Below are 20,141 nucleotides of genomic sequence, written 5' to 3'. Positions count from 1 at the left end.
CTTTGTAAGCTTTGCCATTAATTTTTCCATAAAGTGACAACCAGGCTATGAGGCAGATGAAGCTGCCTGCCCTGAACACTGTGTGGAATTGAACATGTTGTCAGCTGTCTCTCTCGTTACTCATCCTTAACGTTACATCATTTTATCAGTTGATTAACTTTTAGACAGATTAGTGTCTGAAAATGATCATTGGTAAATTGATCATTGGTTAACCATGGGTTTTAAATACTTGAGAGAAGGAAAATCCATGTGCTATGCCTTCTAGGGTACGAAATGTGGAAATATTTGAAGTGAGGATTATTTAAACTAGGAAAAACTTTTCTGGGGTAATGGATAGTAAAGCTCATGAATAGGTTGCCTGCAGAGCTTGTTGCCTTTGGAGCACTGAAGGTGTTTATGCAAAAATTAGTCACTTTTATCAGAATGGAATGGGTTCGGCCCTTCCAGGGGATGGATAATGGAGTAGATGACTTTTCTGAGACTCCTCCAGTGCAAGGACTTAATGGGTTTTGTCGTGGTTGTTTTGGGCTTGGTTTGTGGGGTTTTTTTGGAAGGAAGAGGTATTCTGATGTAAACTTTATTCTAAAGACACGTTCAAAAGGTGTGCATTTCCGTCAATTTAGTGCTATAGAATTTTGGCGGCTTTCTGTCTGAAAAGATGTGCACACCTTTTAAAAACATCTTTCATGAAGCTAATGTTGTTATTTAATATAACAAAAATTGTTGAAGTTGTTATACATTAACATTCAGCGATCTGCAAAACTACCTGAAATCAGATATTTACTGTCTTCCTGTGATTTGATTTGTCAATCATTTATTAAAACTAACAGCTGTGTCCCATGGCTTAAGACTTGCAATCTTCTAAATCCTTTAGAAACAATTAAATTTTGCACAGAAAATTTAATATGATTAACTAAGAAAATAATGAAGTATCTCAAAACAGTCTCTGCACTGAATAATGCAAGTTTTATATGTATATATATTATCTTTCTATATGTATGTGTGTATACATATGAAATCTTAAAACCTGCTGTTGAGACACAGGCCATTTCAAATGTAGCTGGCAGCACATCAGAAGATAAATCTTCCTGGTTACTTTGGATCATTTAGTCAATAAATATCAAATTTAGAAAAGCCTACTCATTTTATAGAGAGAAATAACTTGAAGTAAGGCTACCCAAAAGCTAAGATCTTATCTAGTAGCAGAAGCTGTACTTGTTAATTTTTCCAAGCGTGTAGAGGACAGCAAGAGTTTATGCTGAAAAAAAATCAGATTAAAATTGAGCTAGTGTTTATTCTTCATAATTATAGCTCACCAATAGTCACGTCTTTCGCAGCTGACACTCACTTTGATATGCTACTATACTTGATGACGTCTTCGTACTGATTTTAATCTTTCCTTTTAAGCCTGCCCGATCTGTTTGTATTGTCCCCCCTATGTTAAGGGATCACTGCAATTAGGAGTAGGAGATTCGCTACCTTTAATGTGACTGAAGCCTTATTTTCAAGCAGTGACCATTCTGGTAAAGCACTCACAGTAAGAATACCTAATAAAGGTGATTTACTGTAGAGGGAATTACAAAGCTAAGCAAAAGTTTAAGTCGTACTGTAAATTACAGATTCCTCTGCAGCATTTAGATTGTGAATATTTGGAACGTGTCTCAGGAAAATAGTTTTGTATCCAAGCATATTCAAAGCATGGAATAAGAACGAATGAGAAACCTGCAAATTAACATGAAAATATTGCAGATCCAACATGATGGTGTTACAAATTTTACTTCGGCTCAACTATTAGAAATGACAATTTTGCTAGCTATGATTGAAGAGTACTAAAATGAAGTAGAAGGAAGGTGCTTATTTCGTCTTTAACTTGTATATAATGGAAATCTGTTAGATGTTTCTGTGGGGATAATTCTCAAAATAGATTGGGATAAATCCCGTCATGACAAAAAGCAAAAATGTATGCTTTATACTTGGTAAGAGCTTCCAGGCTGTCCTAGAAGAGTTTGGTAGGTACTGTGGCAGTGTGTGACATTCAGAAAGTTGACCTTCTGAACAAGTCGAATAACATAGGAAAATCATTAGTAAGCATTTGTGATGTTTGGATGTTTTGGAGGAGTGCACCAGGAGATCCAGATAGAATTTTGACCCCAGGAAGAAAACGACAATGTCCTCAGTACCTTCAGGGGAACCAGACTTTCAGGGACCTAGCTGCGCTTTGATGCGGTTTTGACTTCACGTGTTGCTTGGTCCAAAATTGAAAGCCTATTTGAAGATGTAGTTGTGCAAGCAATGATTCACTGGAGTTTTTAGAAGGGTGTGAGTTACTGGAGTCTCAGAGGTGATTCTGGCCATTTCATTAAATACTATTATTATTATTATTATTATTTATTATTATTATTATTATGCTCCTGTGGAAGTGTTTATTATTATTATTATTATGCTCCTGTGGAAGTGTTAGTCCATGGGTTTCAAACCTGTAAATCAAGTAGTTGTATACATCTAAATGAGCAAACTTCTCCCAGCTGGCTATCTGCATATATGTAGGTGCTTAACTGAAAGCACAAACGTAGTAGTTGTGCAATGTCAGATTGTGTGTTCTGGTGAAAATAGACCCTCTGGTATATAAAATTAATACCATTACACATCTGGTGGATGATAAATAAAATTATTGTCTTAGATCATCCCTGTTTTCTGCCATTCGTAGCCGTTTTCTTGTCTGTGAGAGGATTTGTTTTTCTGGGGAGCTTTCTGACCATCTGATGAACAGTGCTGTATATAGTCAAGTTTATTACTGTACTAGAATTTGATTTATTAATCCTAAAAGGATTTATAAAGGAATTTTTCCCTTCTACCTCTTCATCTCTGTTTGCTTTTTTTTAAAGGAAGTGCTGAATGTATATACAATATGCTGAAAATTAAGGTGAAAATGTCAAATGGTCCTTTTTTAATTTAAGATCATTGATTCCTCCTGCTGTATACATACATTTCAATTTCAAGAAGCTGATTAAGTATATGTCAGCCTATGTTAAAAAAATACCATTAGCAGTCTGTGAAACAGGTGAAATTGTACTATTTATTTGAAGATTTGTGTGGAGAAAATGTCTTCCAGTTCACTAGCATTGCCTAATATTTTTTCTTCTTTTTTTTTTTTTTTGGTTTTGCTGTTTCCTGCCCAGTGTATTTCAGAAATACACTGAAAAATATATTTCAGTGATTTTCAGTAAATAAGATAAGACTTAAGCACAGATTTTGTCACTATGTATTGCTATGAAGCAGAAGAATGTTATGTTACATGAGAGTAGGAAACGAGTTAGTTTTAATTTTTTTTTCCCTTCTTTCTGAGAGGTAGTATTAAATATGGCACTATACGTATGAAGAGTACACATCGGGTGTATACAACAAGAATCTATCACCAGGAAGAGAAAACAAGGTGAAATTAAGATGTTACAGAAGATCACCTTGCTAATCTTTTAAAAAGAAAAGGTATTATTTCTCAGTGCCTGTTAATTAAACTACATGCTCTAATCCTGAAACATTTTTTCTTTTGTGAGATAAAAAGAAAGACGATTCTGTGATGTTAAAATGGGGTGAATGTGTGATGTATCCAAGACTACTGATATGATTAATTAGCTTTAATCAAGTTTGTCCTGATGTTGTCCACAATGCACAGAAACCTTCCTTAAGTACTATCACTTTCAGTTCATTTCACCAATATTTCTCACTCTTCTTCTGGTTTTCTGCTTATTATATCTGGTTAATACTCATATCCTGTTGCCTGGTCTTTATTATTGGTTATGTATAAGAAAACAGTCCCCATGATTGGGTTTAGCAGAAATTGAATCTCTAGGTTCTGTATGTTTTGAGGTAACATTCCATTGTTACATCCTGCACATCTTACGGGAAAGAGGCAATGCAATTTAGTAGCACTTGCTAGGAAGGTATAAATTCCATTTCATTAAGCAGATGGGACTGCACTGGGAGGAAAATCAAAAGTTAGACAGATCATCTGGATCTTCATGAAGGTGTATGACCACTGGGTTTTCCGTCTCTGACCTTTTACAACTATATTTTCTTGTCATGATTTGGTTCAGCATCACAACACTGTTTTAAAAAATATTTATTGACTGCATTTACATTGAAACTGTGCGAAAACCTTTATAAATGGTCTATAATTAAGACCTGAGCAAATTTTTCACAGCCAAACCAAATAATATTAGCTAATCTTTACCTGGACATTTCCCAGGTTAGTGATTCTGGATCGAGCATTCCTCTGTCCTTCTGATTAGGTTTATGTTCTTCTTTTCCTTTTTAATTTTTTATTTTTTTTTCTTAAACTTATAAGCTGTCTTCTGTGAGGTTCATTCTGCACCCATCGTAAATGTTTGGCAAGCAACTTTTTTTTCCTCCTCCTTCATCAGAAGATGAATAAAATATAATTCTACTAACGCTTCAGATGGCTTTTGTCACTTGAGACATGCAGGGTGCCTCCAAGTACATTATACTGATGATAAATGTCTGTTACTGCTGGAGCTTCGACCTCTCTGTGCAGCCAGAGCTGTATGAAACCATGCAAGCTAACTGCTCGAGAAGTATCCAAAAGGAGTAACTAAAATTTGTCTGTGTGTGTTTGCATTCATTTATTTGTCTCTGATCTTAATGATTTTCCAGGGACATATTTACAAGTTTTATTTGCAACCATGTGGAAGATGGATACAGAGATTCTCCTTTAATGATGTGCTGTCAAGGGGTTTGGTAGAAGCAGAAAATGTGCAAATTGTGATGAAACTGAGTGTCTTTCACAGGGTGATACTGACCAATCCTCTGCCAGCAGAATGATGGGGACTTGCATCCTTTACCCCTCCCAGGTGTCCCACCATGCCACTTCTCTGTCCCGTTGTTTATAAAAGAGGCACTTGCCTCTTCCCTGAAGTTGACTGGGCAGTTTTATTTCATCTCTGTATGTTGTCTGTTACCATTTATAATTGTTTGCTTATTTTTTTTGCAGACGAGAAAAAAAAAATGTTTGACGTGCTATTCAAGATGGGTCACTTGAATCTAGTGAGCGGGTTGCTTACAGTGAAACATTGCTTGCAAATGCCTTCTCGGGTTCTCTTGAGGCCTTCCTAAGAAGCGGTATCTAAGCTGAACACAGATTAGAGTCAGTGGGGAAAAATGCATACTTTTTTACAGTTGAGTTTGCTTCAGTTTTCTGAGTTTCAGCTTCAACTTAATCCTTAAACAATGGGTTTATTGAAGTAAGCTTTCAATTTTTAAGGCTGGAGTCCGAACCTGGGGTTTGGATTTCACCCGTGCTTTGCTGAAGTAATCTCACCTTGTAGTGCGCCTGCCTGGAGAGGCCCGTAGTTGGAAGACAGAAATCTGTTAGACACCCCTGTGCTTTCACTGTCTTGGTATGTTACATAGGAGCAGGTGCTGTTTATACATTGTGAAAAAGGGTATTACCAACAATACTGCTAGTAAGGAGTAATTTATGGAGGATTCGGTAACTGCAGGCTGTTGTTCTGAACAAGTGTTACTGAAGAGTCTTTGAGACTATTACTGCAGCCTAAATTCATCTCTGATTTGCTTCAAAAATCACTTTGTGATATTTTAAGACCTTCAGCCAGCCTGTTTTGAGTGACTGTAAATGTACTGCGAAACAGCATTCACACTAGAGTTGCAGCAGAAGGTATGTTTGCCCTACATACCATAATGGGTAGAAATCCCCCAGATCCCTGGGCAAGCACTGAATGAGCTGGAAGCTGTGGTAACGTGGAGCTCTGCGGGGCTGAGAAGCAGAATAATTAACCTCCGCAGTGAGGTTGCTTCTAGCACGGCAGAAAGCATGGCAAAACGCTGCCAGCTCAGAGCCGACTCGCACATCTACATGTTACACTGCACAGCATAAACGTGCCCACTGAAGACTTGAATAAAACATTCATGTGCTATTGCAGCCTGAGCTGCTTTTTCTCTGTTACCAGCTTGTGTATCAGCTATCCCTGATCTTTGACCAGTGTTACCACTGCGGGACCACCTAGTTCCAGTTGGAAACATCACTTAATTCATGCCAGAAGATTTCTGTGTGTGAGCAAAATGGTGGATTGAGACATCACATTCCCCAAGAATCCTCTGTACTCTTGATGCAGGAAAACAGGGATGTCTCTTAACACCCATGTGTGGAAAAAAAGGAAAAAAAAATATATTTTTTTTCTCATTTAATGTTGTCTGAAATTTTGAAGATGTAGCACATGTTCTTCAAGAATATTTTTCTAAACAGCACTGAGTGAACTGGTCGTACAGCATGTCGTCTCTAAAGCAGGTCTGTGGGGGCATGTCTTAATTTCAGCCACAGGTAAGATTAGAGAGTGGGCAGCTTTCCTCTGCAGTGTAGTATTGCTGATTAGACTTTGTGTTCCTTGAATTTAGTTTGTGGCACATGCCAGAGACCACAGTCACAGGCATTCAGGTAGCATGGCTGGAGCTCTTATTTATAGCTGTGCCTTTTTGTTAACTTTGTGGCGGTTTTTATCCTGATGTATAAACCTGGTTTATATCCTGGTTTCGTATTTCTATTCCAAAACAAAGCCAAACCTTCTAAGAAAGGCAGGTTTGGATAGAGATGACACTACCTTGTGACTATGTGGACCCAGTCTGAAAGCAAAAGGAAGTTTGATTTCTGTAATTGTAAGAGAGTACTGTCCGTTATAGAAGCTTGAAAAGAGTTGCCTTTGTTTCCTAGATCTGATAGTTCTGCCACAGAGCTGGGTTTGCCTGAGTAACTTATTCTTTCTTATCTTGTGTGTGAATTTGGATTTCCGATGGAGAGTGCAGTTTCTCTGCTTATCACATCCAGCACCTGCATAATCTTATATTCAACCTGATTTTCAAGTGTTGCCATCTTGAACTTTAAAATCAGGTTCTTCTTTAACCATAGCTTCAAAAGCAAGCTATGAATAAATTTTGTCCCTCTTTATTCAGCTTAATAGTTCTACTGTTTCTTTGTGTTCACACAGGATTTATTTAAAAAAAAAAAAAAAGTAGCTCTTGAAAATGTTTCAGCTTACTAGCTGTGGTAGCTGTAGCTGTGGGCTGAGAGTATGCTTTTTTACGTTACAGTATACAAGTTCTTAAACCCCTTTGCAAACAGGTAAGCTTCAACTTAAAGCAGAGTTTGCAGTCTGTTGTAAAATTTCCAGAAATAGCAAGTTTATTTGAGAATAGGTAGATCAGACTAACAGTCCTGACAAAAATGGACTGCAGAGAACCGATGCCGAGAGAAAGCATACTCAAAGTCAACCAGTTTTCAAAATCACAATGATCTTTCCCAGTAGTGCGGGTGAAACCAGCTTGGCTGGCCCAGTATCGCAGTTTGCTGGCACCAAAAAAGTTGGTGCTCTTGCTTCCCTCAGCCACACGCTGCCAGTCTTTCCTTTGCGCTGGTTCTGGTCATGACTCGACTCCTGGGCGATTGGGATACGGTGCACAAAGCTAGCAGGAAATAAGAAGTGAACAGCTTTCCACCACCATAGAGAGATGAAGTGGCTAAGTTGGGATCACTTGGGCTGGCAGGAACGGTATCATCCAAAAGGAAGCTGAAACGAGGGGTTAGGACCGCTCTTTCCAGTGAGAGAGACTTGGATCGTCTCCTTTTATCATCCCCGATCGCTCCAAAAGGGCTCAGTTTTTGCTGGCACTCTGAACAAGCAGCTGTGTGTTGCATTTTCCTGTTTTTTCTGCAGTTAGGTTACTCTGGTGACCTCTGAGAAGTGGTTGTCTGCCACGTGCACTGGTAACAATTCACTTGGGGACAGTGGTGCCCACTGCTCTGCTTGTTTACGATGCTTATGGGTATCTGTGCCCCTAATGTGCTTAATCAAGGATACTCTGAGGTGGGCACAGTTAGTTCACACTTCGTTACACACAAATCTTTATGCATGTTAGTTTGCGTAGTGCAGTGAACAGTATTGACTGGATTAACCCTTAACTAGCCCATGTATTAAGGGCCCATGAGCCTTTAACTCATGCTATTGAGATTTTTGAGAAAACAGTAGAAATGCAACTTTGGAAGGGAAAGCTGTAACTATAAAATCTGTTCTTTCTGCTTCTGTGCCAGCCACTTCTGTTTCAGGAGAAGCAGTAGCCTCTCTATTCCCTGTGCTGCTTTTGTCTCCCATCCAAAAAAACCTTGCCAACAACCTGGTATCTCAGTAAGCACCGCCTGGGTGCCTGCCTTCAGGAGGCTTCTGCCAGCTGCTCAGCATAAAAAACTTGCAGATCGCCCTCGGTGTTACTTGGGATGGCATGGGGCTTTCCAGAGAAACACCAGCTGGGCATATATTCCCTTTTCCCTACATGTGCCATTTCGCTCAGATGCCCAAAGAACTGTGCATATATGGAGCAAAGAAGGGATTTAATTCAGTAGGGCCATGATTATGCAAAGTGCCCTCTGACATGGATGGGAGCTGTATGGAAATAAAGACTGCAGGAGAGTGTGCTGATAAAAGGAAAGATTTATTGATCTAAACCCTATATTAATATTTATTTTAAGAAAACAGGAAAAAAAACCAAACCCAAACAAAAAACCCATACATGCAACCTTCCTGATCCAAGCCTTCAACTTGTATGCGTAGTTACTTTACAGAAGATTCATTTTAGACATTGGCACCTTGCTCGGTCTGTTCTCCGTTGTAGAGAGTAATTGTATAGTATCCGAGTACTTCAAAAACAATCAAATCACCTTTCCTGGTGATGCTGAATAACCCCATTCTTGCTTTTAACAGAGGGGAGCATTGTGACAGAGGAAAAATAGTATCTTAAGGAGAATGGAAACCAGAAGTGCTCAGTGGTGGGCCAGTAGCTTTACTGTACAGATCTTTCTATCCACAGTTTTTTAATGTGGAAAAGCTTTTCTTTCCTTGAAACAACCTTCCCATAGATATTCCCAAGCCCTTAGTTGTTTTCCTGTGGAACGGTCAGTTGTCTCTTCTTCAACTCCTCTGACTGGCAGTGCACTTCATGGTCCCAGCACAGGGAACAAGAGTTAGTTAGGGTCTCGGATGAGGGTGTAGAACATTTAAACAAAATAATTGTCCTCAGGATGTTAACACTGCTCTGGGAACAAAGAGGGTGCAGGAAGATGGGAAGTGTGACTTTGATACGTGATTTGACAATCCAGTTCTGACTGTGCCAAAGTGATGTTTCTGTCACATCACATTGTCCATTAATTCTTTTGGCAAGTTGTATTTCCTATGGGAGTCAGCTACAGAGAGCGGTGCGTCCAGGGATAGTGTTTCTTCTCAAGCTTTTTCCATGGTATGCAGCTTAGTTTCCAACACGCAGGTCGCACGTGCTGACAAGAATCAGATGCACCTGTTCCTTCACCACGACCCACTCCACAGATGCAGATTTATAGAGCCTAAGAAGAAAGGACTGAATGGTGTGTATACCAGTTGAGCTGGGTAATTTCATTGCCAGAGATATTTTTAACTTACATCTAAGTTTAGAGTGATTGTAATTATGTCAGAAGTTTTGTTATACAAAAGTAAGCAGCTGCTAAAGGCTGAAGGCGACTAGGGACCACAAAGCATTGAATGCACCGATTCACATGTGATAACACATTTTTCTAATGTGCCCGTTGGGGTTTCTTGCCTAAGCTCTACCTTTACTGCCTGCTTCAGCAAAGCATCTTGCTCTTTATCAATCTTAAGAGACCTTCTTCAGTTATTTTTTCTCCTTTTCTTGTTCACTGGACTGAGAGGTGCTCCATCATCTTCTTTTCCTCAACAGCATCTGTACTTTGATTATAAGCTCCAGATTTTTCTTTGCAAAGCAACAGTATGCAGTATTGTATGTATATACTGTGTTTATATTCTTCCCTGGGCTTGTCTCTAAAATCTCAGACGACTTACAAAGATAGCAGAAATGCATTTATTGTGTGTCTGCAGCACGCGTGGTCTGCAGAAGTACAGCATGCACATTATTGTGTTTACCAAGAAAGGAGCAAAGGGTTTTGCTAGCCAAGGGCGAAGAACTCGCTTCTTTAAGCTTTCAGTCAAAAACCAGTCTAGACATTTTTATCACATTAAACAGTCTGGAGCATTTAATAGGTATGTGACAGGAAGAAAAGCAGTCTGAACTAGCTGACCAGTTTTCTTATGGGAAAAGCCTGCTGGGCCCAAGTTTTGATTCTTTTCAATGGTAATTATTATACTGGAAATGCTTAATGGTGAAATATAAAGCAAAGCTGGTTTTAGACATGTAAAAATGTTACCCTTACTATTTATGTGCTTTGCGTGTGACACTGCTCTTGATTTTGATGGGCATTGCACTTGATGAGTGCCTGTGCCACTTGTTAGAAGTTGCAGGAGGCCGGAGTGGTTAGGGGCAGCATCAGTTAAGCACCACAGAACGCTTCGGTGCCTGCAGCCAGGGCAAATGGCAAAGCGCTTTCTTTGTCTCTGTAGGGTCCATTTATCAATTTCCGTGGTGTAACAAGTTGCATCTGTTGATTTCCATTGCATCTGATGGCTTCCAGATGGACTCCTCTGCCTCTGACCTCCACCCTCTCGTCCAGAATCAGTTCTTTCACTTTCCCAGGCGTTTTGCCCATGCATCCCTTGGTTTGGTTTGTCTGCAGCACGGGGGAATGCTGAACTCCTCGTCTCCGGGAGCACTGCCATCCCCACTCCCGAGGTGTCACAATAAATAACCCCACTCTGCTATTGCCTGGAATGTTGGCACTGCTCTTGCCTCTTCTTTACCCCACACAGATAGACACCGGCATTTTGTTTTGTTGGTCTTTCTTAGTGTATATTCCACCCTGTTCCTTCCTTTCCAGCCTTATTGTAGAAACCCAGCTTCATACTTGGAATAATCTCTAAAAATAGCCTTACTTGTCCTATCCCAAACCGTTTCCATTTCAGCTATTCCAAAGTACCCACTGTTTTTTTTCTAGCACTGTGAAAATGCTGCCACTTTCCCTTTTCATTTTAGCTGTATTGTCTCAGGCACTTCATCATTCTGTCGAAGCCTGCATCGGTGTCAGACATCCCATCCTTGCTTTCCGCATATTTTTTTTCTGCTGTTAGTTCCCTCCTCTTTTCAATTCTTGGGCTCTTCCCCTCACATCTCTTTCATGTCCTTCTCCCTTAATGGTTATCCAGAATCGAGAGTGTCTTCATATTCCAGCATGATGTGCATACTCTCCCCTTTCCAGGGAGAGAAGAGAAAGCGCTGCTTATCTTCCTGCCTACCTGAGCATGTGCCACGATGTACCTGTCTCAGCATGCGGGCAAAGGTCTCCTCTGCTCATACTACCTGTGTCCCTTCCCACCTCAGTAGAAGTGGAGGTCCCAGCAGCAGGTGACACTACAGGTGACACTAAAGAACAGTGATGAGGAGGCTTGGAGAGGTGACAGCTCCCCCTTTTGTTTCCTGCTCTTCACCGCTGCATTGCGTCTTAATGTTAGGAATTTAGAGAAAAGTCCCTTGACTTTGGCGTCTCCAGTTCGTCCAGAAAAATCTGAACAAATTGAACCTCTCGGCATGCTGTAAAGCCAGCTGTTTATTATGAGATGTCAAATCAGTGTTCAAAATGGGCTGTGTGCGCCAGCATGCCATACCAGCACTCCTGACTGGCAGAGACTGGCTCTCCTTTTTGTCTCCATACTGGACAAATAGGTTACATACCAACGCTTTCGTTTTTATCCCTTTTGGAATACTGTGTCAAATCATCCATTTGGAGCAATACAAAAATTGAGATGCCTTTCCTCCAGAAATTTTCATATATATTATGAATAGTTGAACAAGCCAAAACGCATCCAGCAGGAAGATTTGGAGAGGCTGCTGACTTGGAACGCTCTCCCACCCCTCTTTTCAATTGCTGACATGTTGGTTTTGCCCCGTTTTTTTAAACAAGCGATACATTAATATTCAGAAAGACATTTTAGGGATGTTGTTCTCAAGTAATGTAAACAACTGAATACCTCAGTAATGAGTATATTAGCACTCTGAACTGTTTTATCAGATAAGTTTATCTCAGATGTCTCACACAGTCTCATTTTAGGCGGAGAGACAACAACTGTCAATTTGATAACAACTGATGTGACAGGAAACATAGCACAATGTCAAGAGACTTGTTTTAATATTTGTTTAGTAGAAACGTATATGCAGATTGCATGGTTTCTCTGAGGCAGGGATTAGTGAGAGAGACTGTGATGCCATGTTTTATGCATCCCCATCTTTTGTTTATGGTTAACTATGAACTTATCAGCTAAAGGATTGGCGATGCTTATTTATTTTATCCTTTCTCTCATTACCTGCACAATCGTTCTTACTCTGTCTCCAGTGCTTTCAGAGCTTCTGGGCAGTGGCACAACAGCCATTTAAAAAGAAATCTGGCTGAAACAAATTTTGAAGAAATGCTTACTCTGCCACCTACCTATGATAATGAAGTAACAATAATAATTTAAAGTTCAGAAGCAGTTGCTTTGCCCCTTGAATCTCTAGGAAAGTAAAGCTATAAATAGCTGATGACCTGGTATATCTCCAGCGTGGCTGTCCATGTTTGGACAGCTGTCCTGCTGGAAAGAGGGCTTCTGGATTTCCAAATTATAGGCAGCATTTTATTTTTAGCCTTTGCTAGTTGTGATACATTCTGGCAAGCTCATCTTCAGCAAAACCCCCAGTTGTTTAGTAACGAGTTAATGTTGGATGTTATTGGTGATGAGAGGTGTATACCATAATATAACTTTTAGCTCTGGGATGTCTTGCTGTCAGTGATTTTGAACTCTCTCTATATAGATAAATAATTACCATCACTAAGTGTGTAATTAAGACAAGCCTTGCTAGCCTCATTCTTTCGAGTGGGAAAATGGGAAATGGCAAAATGTCTGGCTAGTCATCAGCTGTAAACCAGATCCCGTGACTTCCAGCTCGCCCAAAGGGGCTTTGTTTTTCCTGAACAACTGGTGATGAACGTTGCTCCTGCATACAACAGGTAGAGTGTTTGAGAATGAGGAAGACAGACAAGCTGAGCCTATACAACAGTGCTTAGGCCAGACGGTTTATGATTATATTTTCCCCATCTGTTAAATGTCATCCCGATTCATAGATCTGCTTTTTGCACAGTAATGTTGAAGTGCACACCATGAGCACCACCTGCGCTTCTTTCCCTCATAGTGCCTGGGAGGAGTCAGAGAAAGAGCCTTCATTAAAGGCCATTAGTATGTTCTGTTTCTTTCTGTTTTTTTCTGTGATTTGAACTTGAAATATTGGTAGAAAAATAAAATGAAACCAGCCAACGTAAAGCTCTGAGGGAGCTGTGGTCTGCTGCAGCCACGCATTAGTGAGGGCAGGTTACAGCTGCTCTGCTGCTGCTCTTACTAGAGCTCAAGTTGTGTCACAGAACTGAGGAAGGAAGAAAAGCTGCACCTACAAATCTCCGCTACCCGGGGTTTGGATTTACCGCAGCCGCTGGGGCTGGGTGGTCGGAGGGGTGATGGATGATTTCCATTCCAACCAGCTGATAATACCACGCCTGCATTCCCCCACCTCCCAGCTGAGACTTGATTCAGGGCACGAGCCAACGTGCGAGCGCGCAGGATAACGGGGGAAGTAAAGAGTAATGAAAACAAGAAAAAGGAAGATATCGGGGCAAGGAAGGAAGGAGTGTACTGATCAAATGCAGATACTAGGTCTGTGTTTTTTGCTTTTCATTCCATATTATCTTTCCGTGTTTAAAGAAGAGGATGCAAAACCTGCTATCCCTAGGGTGTAAGGTGGCTGCTGAGATGGAATCTGAGCAGCATTATGACTTCTAAGATAGATACAGACATTTACTGACCACTGCCATGGGTTAAATTGTACAATGACAGTCTCACCTAAAAAGTATAAAACCCCCTGTATTTTCATGGTGACTGTAGTTTGTAGGATTTATCCAGGGTACCAAGAAATTGGTAATTAATTTAAACTTTCAACAAATACCTGCTTTTAACAGACTCCTGATTGTCAAATACTGGGTGCAGCTGTTTGCTATTCGTGCATTTTAGATGACTGGAAGGATTGCCAACGATGATCACCTGAGCTTTGCCTGAAATTTTAAGCCAGCAATGTGGCTAACTCATACTCTCTCAGAAATCGTCTAGAAAACCAGTCGGAATTGAACCCTGCAAATTACAATGTCACTTTCCTAATTTTAGATTTTAAAGTAACGTCTATGTTCCTCAACGGCTTATTAGTTTTTAAAATATCTGTGTATTTTGAAGAAACTCATATTAAGTCATGTCAAAACTTTAATAAAACTCGGTTTGAACTAAAGTACCTGACCATAGAAGGGATTATTTCAAACACACAGAGATTTAGAAGTTATTACAAAAATGTGATCTTGACCTTTCGTTACATTTTATTAATACAAGGTCGGAGTCTGTGTCGTTGTTTGGAAACAGACAACTGTGTCCTCAGGACGTGGTCATGGAGCAGCCGATATTTGTCGTCTGTTTTATTTTTGCTTGAGGTACTAGCTTGTCTTATTTCTAGAACTGTTCCTTGCACTGAATGAAAGACTGCCGATGTTAAACTCCTTTGGAAGTTTGTGTTGCCTCTTCTACGATGTTTGTAGTTAATAATTCGATCTTAGAATTTTGCGGTTGTTTTATGTGCTGGGATCATTCATAACAGGAATGGTGCTCAGTTAAGGTTATTTGGTGTTTGTCTTTACTCTCACCTCCATTCTTCTGAGGATTTTAATTTCAAACATGTATTTATGTCTTCCTATCACATTAAAGTACAGGAATCATTTCTGCGTGAGATCTTTTAGAGCACTAAGCTCCAGAAAAAGGCTAAAAAGAAGAAACTGAAGTTCTAAATGTCAAAATCCCTCATGATTTTAATTAAAATAGTTGACACAAATACTTCATACAGGTGTACCTAAAAGGGAGAAGCACTGCTCACTGACTTAAAGGATGTGGTATCGGTCAGCTACAGATTAAACAACAACAGCAGAAATTAAGTATGGTATTAGTCATCCAAAAAGCATATTGGAGACTGTTTTTTGAATAAATCTGACAAGTCCCTTTCCTTTAGGACTCATAGCTGTAATTATACAAGGTTTCAGATTTTACAAGACTGTAAAGAGAGAATTTGGGCTTAAGGAATTCAGAAAATACTTAAAATTAAGTTTTGCAAGTGCTACATATTTGTGCTCTTTTTTCTAATTATTATTGTTCCATGAACTAGCCTTTGTTTTAACACTATCTTCAGTTGAAAGCCACAGAGTGAAGTAATTAAACTTAATAAAAGTCACTGCTGTTAAATCAAGATACATTGTACACATACATCAGATGCCATAGCAGTTCAGAAAAGATCTTGAGAACTATTACACAAACCATTGCTTTCATCAAACTCCAGTTCGTTCTCTATTACTACGTGGGGAGGAGATTGCTTCCAGGGAATGGGATTGACATAATACTGAAAATAGATCTTGAATGCCTCTAACAGTTCTACTTAAGATAAATCTGTAGCCTCTTCCACATTTCTAGACAACTTAATTTTATATATGGTTAGTGTTTATTATTGGAATGAGACATAGCAGGAAAAGTTCTAAGAAAGATTCTTAATCATATCCTCACATTATGAAATGAAGTTCACTTGGCAGGTCAAAAGCAAAAAGTTACTGTTGGATGGATACTGAATAATACATGTAAATGAAAAGAAATTGTCATTTATTGTATCTTTTGATTAGCCAGATTACTAAATTCTCTGTACCATTGACAGCATTATGAGCGCATCCACTCCTGAAGTCATCCTTTGGGAAGATCCGTGCCTTTACTGTTAGTAAAAAGGAAAATGTGAACACAAAATTTTCTACCAGAGGGGAAGAACAACATTAAAAATAACTTTACTTATTCAGTAAAATTTATAGTTTTGTATATATGGTTCATTATTTTTTACCATTTAAGTTTTTACTAACTTCCAGTTACAGTAAGCCTGCATTTTGTCTTGCAGTTCAAATTATACTTTTCCTAGAAATATGTATAGATGGGCTTCTGTTCTTGCAGTAGAGTTTCCTTGAGTAAAAACTTAGCTTTTAATTTTAACACTTTGATGTTGAAATTGCTGAGTTGATTTGTTTTTCCAGGCGTTTCAGGTGGCACCTATCTAAAGGTTCATCTTGGTCAGCCAGTGAAGCTAAGAGCGTTAGTTCATAATGGTGGCCCGCAAAGACTGATCCCAATCCTATCAGAAGCCACGTGACCATCCGTCTGGATCAATTCAAAAGGGAAAAACTGCTCCAGTGATTCTGGGTTGCTGCTGAGCATAGAAATAATTTGCCTTCTCGAGACTACAAGTTCTTGTTCTGAGGATGAGGTGGCTTAATTGTATTAATTAGTTATTTTTCAATGGAGTGATATTCATGCCATCAAAGTTAGGCTCCTTAATAGGTTGGAAAGAAAAGCCCTTAACTTAGGTTCATAAGATTCAGCTCCATTGATGAAAGAGGCAACCATGACTGGTAGGATTAGCATTTGAGCAGGTGACAAAATTAGATGGGTTTGTTCTTACTGGTATTGGTTTGGTTTTGGGGGGAATTTGGTAGTTACTTTCTCACGTATAAGCATTTCTCATGTTGGATTTTTCTGCTGATTCTGTGTTAGTATTAGCCTGATTAAGCTGTCTTTTAACATTATGAGACAATCAAGGCTTTTTATTTTTTTCTGTACAACAAAAATTATAGAATTTATTAAAAATAGTCTGTTTCTTGCATCGAATTTATTGAATATATAATGTCTGTTGTATCACATTTATTTTTGAGAATTAATGAACTTTGAGTTTCTAGCAACTTCTGTGGAAGTTCTCTTAGAGAATTTGGAAATTTTCTTTTTTCTGAAATATTCCTGATGCTACTGTAAACACTTGTTTAAGATTATTTTTTATGAGGTTTGTCAGTATGTGCAGGATTAAGTTGTTGGTCTGCACTGCGCAAAGCCAAGCTGACGGGCACTCCTAGGGTTTTGTCTCTCGTCCTGTTAGGCAGGCTCCTGCTAAATCAATTAATTTAGAAGTTTGTGAGGAATTAGATCTGAGTGAATCATCTGACTGGGATTACTTTCTGTAATGGCTTGATTTAAATATATTTCTAATTGTCAGAACATAGCCTGGTTATACTGTTGCAATCCTACCAGTTTATTGACGTCACCAGTACGCCTCTTTACATACCATTCACTTCTCAGAAGGGGGCATGACCCCCAAAAAGGATGGCTGGCAAGCACTTATGGCAGATAATGAGAGTTCTAGAATGAATGGGAAGGCTGGGAAAAACTGTAGATATTAACAAACTACGAAGGCCTTAGGACAAGAAGAAAAACATTGAAGGAAGCTGGAAGGTCATGTTTGGGTCCTGTGGTCTGTCCTAGGAATTCTGCTTGTTAGAGATGATGGCTGTCATCAGAAGTGATGCCTGAACCACAGTTTGGACCTTAAGTTAAGGCAGGACCGTCTCATTCTCAGCACTATGGCATAAGCAATTGTTTTGTGCTGTCAGTAGCAGATGGACTCATGTCTTAGCCTGAAGCAGAGGTCTGCCGTGGGCAGCCTCCCTGAACTTGTGTGAAATGCTGAAGAAGAGGTTAGTTAAGAACAGGGCACTCCTTGTTTTGGTCTAACCTCCTAGCTGCCCCTGCATGCCAATGCATTCCAGCAATTAAGACGAAATGGAAAATGAGACAAAGTGGAAATTGAGACCATTACCAGACAATACACGTTCAGTGCCTCAGCTCTGTTGTATGTCTTTTGTTGCTTCTGGCCCCATGTTTTTGAGAGAACTGTTTTAAGTAGCTTGCGTTTAATATGTTTAAAAATAACCTGCTGAAAAAGCACTCTTTTTAAAAAATATGGAGGGAAAAAAAAAAAAAGCAGCCATGCTGACCATGGAAGAGCCTGGAGAGCTGTGGAGTCTGGCAATTGCTTGAATTGCAGTGTGGGTACTGCAGAAATTCAGCAACGTGGCTCTTACCGTTACTTTATACATAGGACTCATACTGTAGTGGCTTTTATTTTCTAAATTTTCTTAAAACATACTCTGAATTTTAAGTTCTAGTGCAGTAACCAAAGCTTTGTGTTTAAAAAAACACCTTGTCTGCATTTCGTATATGGTGTAGTGCTGGTACGTGAATGGCCAAATAAGTTTGATGCTGAGAAGTAAATGTATGATGAACTGAGTTTTCTTCCTGCAAATCTCTAGAAACAATTGTAGTATTTGAATGTGAAAGTACTTTCGAGCCTCATTAAAAAATGAAGGGGGCTTTTTTATAAGAATTTCAGTGTTGCATGGGCTGTTTAGCCTTAGGCAGCTAGTTTCTCTCTCTAGTCCACAACACTGCGGGTAGGCTTTCTGAACTGGGATGAACTCCATAAAAATACCATAAAGTTATAGAGGTCTGGTTATATAGATTTTGTTGTCTTTGTTATAGAATCATAGAATGGGTTGGGTTGTAAGGGACCTTAAAGATCATCTAGTGCCAACCCCCCTGCCCTGGGCAGGGACACCTCCCACCAGACCAGGTTGCTCCGAGCCCCGTCCAACCTGGCCTTGAACACCTCCAGGGATGGGGCAGCCACAGCTTCTCTGGGCAACCTGGGCCAGGGGCTCACCACCCTCACAGCAAAGAATTTCTTCCTAATAGCTAATCTGAATCTCCCCTCTTTCAGTTTAAAACCATTACCCCTTGTCCCATTGCTATGCTCCCTCATAAAGAGCCCCTCCCCATCTCTCCTGTAGGCCCCCTTTAGGGTCTGGAAGGGGCTCTAAGGTTTCCCCGGAGCCTTCTCTTCTCCAGGCTGAACAACCCCAACTCTCTCAGCCTGTCCTCATAGGAGAGGTTATGAGGAACCTTGTTTACCAAAGAGGAGTGGTGGTGAAGGACATATGTACTTCAAGCCAGGGAAGAGTGCGAAATGCATTAGGTTTTTTTGTTGTTTTTTTGAAATTGCTTCCTTATATCTGTAAGAAAAATATATGTGCCCGAGCAAGATCACTAAACTCCATACAGTGTTTTGTGCGTGCTCGTGCTTCGGCCTTGAAACCCACGAAGCCAGTAACTGGTGCAGGTTTGGGTGGTGTGATTTGAAGAGGGAAGTGGTGAAATGGCAAACACAAAGTGTGGGGCCTCCTCGCTTTTCACTCAGCAAATAGTGATTCGTTCCAGAGGCAAAAATAATAATTTCTAAAAAAAAATTTACAGGTATTGCTATGATATTCAGGGCTAAGCAAACTGCGGAAATTGCAAGTTACTGTGTTTTAAGCAGGGGGGGGGTCAGCTCTAAGGAATACTGCTGTCCTTTCCAACAGTGTCTCAACATTGACAGGATGTTTATGGGATCCAAGGAGTATCCTATCCATCACGCTAGCCAGCCCTGTGGCTTAGTTTAGAATATCACCTCTTTCCCCAAACATTTGTCTGCTTTGTATTAACAGAATCTTTTCCTCCTCCTGTTCAGCCACACCTTGTCCTTCTTTTGGTCAAAGAACGAAAAAACATGATTTATAGTCCCTCCACCCCCCACACCCCAGATTTAGCTTAGTGCAGCCAAGTTTACAAGAGAGGAAGATTTCTATGTTAAATAATGCTACTCTGGATAAGGTTAATTTTGTGTCCTCACTCCGGGTACTCCAGGTGAATCAAAAGGTACTTTTTTTCACGTGATCCAAATCATGTCTTCAGGCAGAAATCAGTGTTGAAAGAAAGGGAGATAGCCCAAAAGGCATTTAACTACTGCACTTGCAAGACTTCACCTACTTCTCCCTTGTGGTCATTGATTAAGTTCTGAGGTGTATTTTACATGAGCGTTCTTTCTGCTTTTGTGACTGGTATGCATTCCGAGGCATTTTTATACTTTAAGAACCCTAAATCGGTGAGAAGATTTTGATTTTAATTTCTGAAGGCTGTTTAAAAGTTTTAAAATTAAAATTTTACTGTCTTTAAATTTTGTTCCTAAATCTCTCCCTGTTGAATCTTCACACATTTCATTGTTATTAAATTTCTTTAAAGAGAGTAATTTTTGATTCTTATCATAGTGATGGTATAGGGATGTATGTAATTGCAACCATGTGAATGTTAGAATGTCTTGTTTGTTTCGGGTTT

At 39.7% G+C, this 20,141-nt stretch overlaps 1 protein-coding gene across 7 annotated transcripts in view; it reads left to right on the top strand.

The window, feature by feature from the left end:
• Window positions 1-20,141, top strand: part of PLCB4 (phospholipase C beta 4) — a 206,245-nt gene that overhangs the window by 88,966 nt on the left and 97,138 nt on the right. For 4 of the 7 annotated variants that reach the window (XM_074578479.1, XM_074578478.1, XM_074578480.1 and 1 more), the window contains exon 1: window positions 13,603-13,697. The exons of the other annotated variants lie outside the window; for them this stretch is intronic. In XM_074578479.1, the coding sequence (XP_074434580.1) occupies window positions 13,628-13,697 (70 nt within the window). In that variant the 5' untranslated portion in view covers window positions 13,603-13,627. Of the gene's footprint in view, window positions 1-13,602; window positions 13,698-20,141 lie in introns of those variants that run through there. 7 annotated transcript variants of the gene reach the window in all.

The sequence above is a fragment of the Larus michahellis genome, chromosome 3, assembly GCF_964199755.1.
Source record: "Larus michahellis chromosome 3, bLarMic1.1, whole genome shotgun sequence".
Classification (NCBI taxonomy): Eukaryota; Metazoa; Chordata; class Aves; order Charadriiformes; family Laridae; genus Larus; species Larus michahellis.
The sequence above is the reverse complement of the archived record's forward strand: the minus strand, read 5'-3'. Positions and strand labels throughout refer to the sequence as shown.